This window comes from Etheostoma cragini, chromosome 12 (genome assembly GCF_013103735.1).
Source record: "Etheostoma cragini isolate CJK2018 chromosome 12, CSU_Ecrag_1.0, whole genome shotgun sequence".
In the NCBI taxonomy this organism is placed as follows: Eukaryota; Metazoa; Chordata; class Actinopteri; order Perciformes; family Percidae; genus Etheostoma; species Etheostoma cragini.
This window is the reverse complement of record NC_048418.1, coordinates 14,256,421-14,261,521: the sequence shown is the minus strand read 5'-3', so window position 1 is coordinate 14,261,521 and position 5,101 is coordinate 14,256,421. Positions and strand designations below refer to the sequence as shown.

General features: G+C 40.6%; 1 protein-coding gene across 1 annotated transcript; it reads right to left on the bottom strand.

The window, feature by feature from the left end:
* Positions 1-1,692: 1,692 nt before the first annotated feature.
* On the bottom strand, positions 1,693-4,850 carry snai2 (snail family zinc finger 2). The gene is made up of 3 exons (XM_034888712.1): positions 4,612-4,850; positions 3,910-4,431; positions 1,693-3,499 (listed from the first exon to the last, which is right to left on the bottom strand). Exons 1-3 carry the CDS (start codon positions 4,688-4,690, stop codon positions 3,318-3,320), a joined length of 783 nt encoding a protein of 260 aa, XP_034744603.1. The 5' UTR covers positions 4,691-4,850; the 3' UTR covers positions 1,693-3,317.
* Positions 4,851-5,101: the final 251 nt, after the last annotated feature.

Sequence of the window (5,101 nt, the reverse complement as noted above, 5' to 3'; positions counted from 1 at the left end):
GCTCAATAAAAAGGCAAACATTCCTCCGGGCGCTCGGAGTACAGGGGAATACACAATCATCTCCTTTCTGATGTGGTGGGGTTAGAGAGGAGGGCTGGGGCTCACGTCCCGGCTAGGACAATCAGACCATAGAGGACGCCCTTAACTTTATTTGTTCCACTTGATGGTCATAAAGGAACCATACTCCCTGATTCGCCATTAAGTCAGCAGGTTTCTGAGGGCTGTGCCCTCCTTTACATCCAACCAACTGCTCTCTGAGGCTGCTCTGGATTTTTATGTCACCTCCAAGCACCAATATGTGCAGAGTGAGGACATTTATTTCATATGTAACATAAAATACATGATAAAAAAAAGAATATTATGAATGCAGGCTTTAATAAGAGTAAAAAATCAAAAATGAATAGCTGCCAAATAAAATGTATAGACAGCTAAAGTAAAGTGGCAAAAGCTGATTTTATTTGCAGATCAGCTGCAATGATTAGGCGATTCATTAATTATTTGATTGACAAAAAATGAATCAGCAACCATCATGTTGCAATCAATTCATTAATTGTTTTATTTATTCTTTTTCAGCTTCTCAGATGTAAGGATTAGCTGCATTTCTTTATCATATACAAAAATGAACTGAATATCCTTGGGGTTTGGGACTGACCGTCGAATTAAACAAGCAATTTGAGTACATCACCTTGGGATATTTCGGGTATTTTTCACAATATTCTTGCATTTTATCAATTAATTGAGACAACAATCATTAGTCATAGATAATTAAATTAATCAGTAGTTGCAGCTCTTATTTGCACTGAAAACGATAAATGACTTTATTTAGGTCTAAAATATGTTCATTTTAGTTGATTTTTGGCAAAGAACAGATTGAAATTCTCCTTATCTTTGCAATATTTCCCAGCCAAATACAATGAATGGACAGCTAAAGTAAAGTAAACTAGGGCAAAATTGTATTTTATTTGCACTGATTATAACAAACAACTCAATTAAGGCCAAAAAATAAGTTCACTCTAGTTGACTCTTGGGCATGAACAAATCAAATTTAATCTTATCTTCACAGTAGTTCAGCACAGAGATTGTTCTTTTTTTAATCTAATTGCAAAACACCCACTGTCTATCCACCTGCATTTGGCATCTGTGGGATTCACAACTTACACATGAGAGTGTGACTATTAACAGCCTCCCCACCTAACAAATTTTTGATCTCACATTCTTTAGCACATCCTCCAACAGAAATATGCTTTAAAACAAATGAGTTCCTGCTGCTTCCCCTCCCCTTCTCCTCCCACTATCATCAAATATTCATGTTGGAGGGGAAAGCATTTAACATGTTGTTGTAATCTGAGAAATCAGTCATGCAGTTAATTATTGTTGTAAAAGGGGAAATCTCACAAGATTATGAAACTAATTGGCGTTATGCATTCATTGTTATTCCTCTCTGACACTTGTACGATAAAGTGTTGCCCGTGGAATAAAACATATAAATGAGTGAGGACAAACAGTGTCACTATTAGAGTTTAGAGTGCCCTCTCGATGGCACTTTCCTTTTATGAGGCAAATGATCTGAATAATAGGACCTGCTGCTTGTAATGTTTCCACATTAGGTCATGGCTGAGGTTTCTGCAGTGGACCGGTGGCTGTGGTTTGTATCCTCTTGGTTGCACCTGCTTTTCAGTGAAGTTGCTGGAGAGCCCTGGAGCCACCTGGCCCGACCCACAGTGCGGCTGTGAGCACCTGGAATAGCTCGATGATGACTCACAGCGAAGAGTGTCTACCTACAGGGGAGTTCAGCCCCTCGGTGCGAGAAAAACAAGTGTCTATTTGTCAGATCACATCTTTCAGGTCAGCAGCTTTTGGGCATTAGGGCAAATGGGAACACACTCTGGGGTTTGTTAGAAAGAGTTCAACTTTGACTGTATCCCTTCAGGCGTTGCACTTTTTGTGCTCTAAAGTAGACAGAATATGGTGAAAGACAATAAAATGTAGCCTGAGGAAGTCTATTTAATCCTCGATGGCAAGCATCCCAGAAATCCAAGGAGGTTGTCAAAGCAAATGCAAATTTGAGCTTTTTGTGAAAACATATTAAAATTGGAATTCCCTGTGCCCCTGCACTGATTGTTATGATTGAAAAGATTACAAAAAAAAACCTTTTCCTCATGTTACATATATTGATGACATGATATTAGTATTACTTTCTAAAGAGAACTACACTCTTGCATTTAAACCTTACACACACTTAGGTAAAGAAAGTCATGGGCCCTCAAAGGGTATAACAAGTGAGTGGAGATCAATATAGCTAGTATGTGTTAAATTTCAAGATTGTTTGATGTCTGGACAGGTTCACAAGGAACAGGTTCAGGCCTGATTCAGAGCAGAGTCACATCTCTCCTCATTTTTACATAAGCATAACATGAGATGGTGCAAGCTGTATTAAATGTCATTTTCTTTTGTGCAAGTTATGCCATTGAGAGCGGGTAACAATCACTGAATGCTGCTGAGTCCTGCTGAAAGAGCCAATCATACACCAAAGGCTTCACAGATGAAAAGCAACTTGGAGGATGCCAAAAATTATAACAAAATGTCATGAAACTTTATTTCTTAAAGTGTCATGAAAATATGAAAATATCAAAATCATTCAGCATCACAGTTTTTACTGTAAATATACAATCATCTCAGTCACGCTTACATTCAATATATAAAAATATAACAGGAAACTGTTGTTGAATAATACATATTATTGCCAAATAAAACTGAGGCACTTGAGAAAATGTATTTTGCGGTTTGAGTGCTGGCAAACTGTTTCCTATGTGCAAAAACGTTATAATATTTCACCCTAAAAATAAGTTTGCACTTGTTCCCTAAGTAACAATGGCTTCAGTATTCCTCTAGTTATATGTATACTGTCATTCATAATGCGCCTTTTGGCATTGTTTGTGTGGTGCGTATAAAGAAAAGTGGAGGACTGCATAACAGCCATTGAGAGACATTTGTACAAAACACTGCAGATAACATTGTGAAGGCGTATAAATCATTCTAGACATGCAGGAAAGTGCATGAATAGCACAGGTAGGTGAGTACATGGCATAAAAAAGCTCGACACAATCGCAATCACAGAAACACTGCTTGAAACTCAAAGCACAGAGCACAGAGCTATTTTTCACTCTGAAATGAAATGGACTGTTCCTAGAAGAAGAAAAAAGTCTGCATATTTGGGAACAAACCCCCTTCGATGTGATTCCCTGACAGTTCTTCTGGAAAAATAAAGAAGCAACAGAGTTTTTTTTTATTCTCTGGTAGTGGACAAGTATCCCAGTTCAGTGTGCTACACAACAACCAGATTCCTCATGCTTGTGCAAGAGAGACATCCTGGAGAAGGTTTTGGAGCAGTTCTTGCATTGGTATTTTTTCACATCCGAATGGGTCTGTAGGTGAGCCCTGAGATTGGACCTGTCTGCAAACGCCCTGTTGCAGTGAGGGCAAGAGAATGGCTTCTCTCCTGTCGTGGGGGAAATGAGAAAGAAAACACAGTTAAAGATGGTACACAAACATATGTGACCAAAAATGTTACAGGCATCTATTGGCCTATTCATTTTGGCTGGTTGCAACACAGTGCGCAAAAACAAAAGCATTCTATTCTGTTGCTGAATTGTGTTGATTGTGACATTTGTCCAAAAAAAGCAATATTTTTCTTTTCAACACACAGCCAAACCTACAGAAAGTAATACCATTCTGAGAGCAATAACAGCAATATCAGCCTCACTACGAAACTGTTGTAAAATGTGAAACCTGGTCTTAAGGCTGTGCAATCATGTACTAAGTTGAACACAATTAGTGTGTGCCTGCAAAAGCCCATTCTGCCTCTTCACATAGAAGGCCCTTCTAACTGTTATTCCCCCATCCACTCACCAGTGTGCGTCCTGATGTGTCCTTGGAGCAGCCACGGTCTGGAGAAAGCTTTCCCGCATATTTTGCAAACACAAGGCAACGTGTGAGTCCTGATGTGCATTTTGAGAGCTCCCAGGCTCACATACTCCTTCTCGCAGTATTTACAACTGAAGGATTTCCTCGTTTGGGCGTCGCAGTGCAGCTGTTTATGCTTGAGCAGTCCAGAGTACGTGGAGTAGGACTTGCTACACAAACTACATTGGAATTTCTCTGCGTCCACTCCGTGAGGGTCTATCAGTTTGGGCAGCATTTGCTCGTCTTCATCACTCCTCGGGCTTTCAGAGCCACTATGGTCTTTAGAGGATGTGTCTGAGAGCGATGAGGGGTATCCAGAGATGGGGGAGAGGTCACTGGGGAGCGGAGACAGCGGCAAGTTGCTGGTAGTCCACACTGTGATGGGGCTGTACGCTGCCGGGCTCAGGATCTCCGGCTGGGGGATGACAGGCAGGGGAAGACCCCTGTAGATGTGCGGCGTGATGAACACTGCAAATAAAGAAAGTAAAACGGTCATGTGCTGGCTGTCATCGCTTGAGGAGTGAACAACACAGATTTCAAAGCCGGCCAATAAAGTTTCCAAACTTTTGCAATAAAAAAAGAACCCCAACTACATGTAAGAACATTAACATTTAAAGTCGAACAGGTCCTTTACTTTGAAAACTTTACCTGTTGGGCTCTCCAGCTCACTATAATTTGGCTTCTTTGCTGAGTTTATATGTTTCTTGACCAGAAAGGAGCGTGGCATCTTGGAAAACAAGTGGAAAACTTTTGGCAAACTTTTTTCTTGGAAAATAGAGCGGCGAGTTTACTTTGTGAAGACGGAAATCCTTAATGCTTATGTCCAGTGAGTGTCATGGTGCGGCGCTGCGCTCTTGGAAACAGTGCAGTGAGTAGCTGTAAAGAGCTGTAAATACTCCCCATCAGGTGCATGGGAGGAGCCACCCTCTACCATTTACATATACTGGGACCTCAAACCAATTAAATCTCGCTTTTACCACTGAGTTTAAAATGCGCTTTTAGCCTATAGGGGCACATAAGGGACTGGTTTGGTGCCATTTACTTCAGCAAGGCAGGTGCTTTGTGTAAGACTTGTGTGTGTAGCAAGGATGCAAGTGGACATGGCATCAAATGTCGACAGCAGAGTTACCTAAATTAA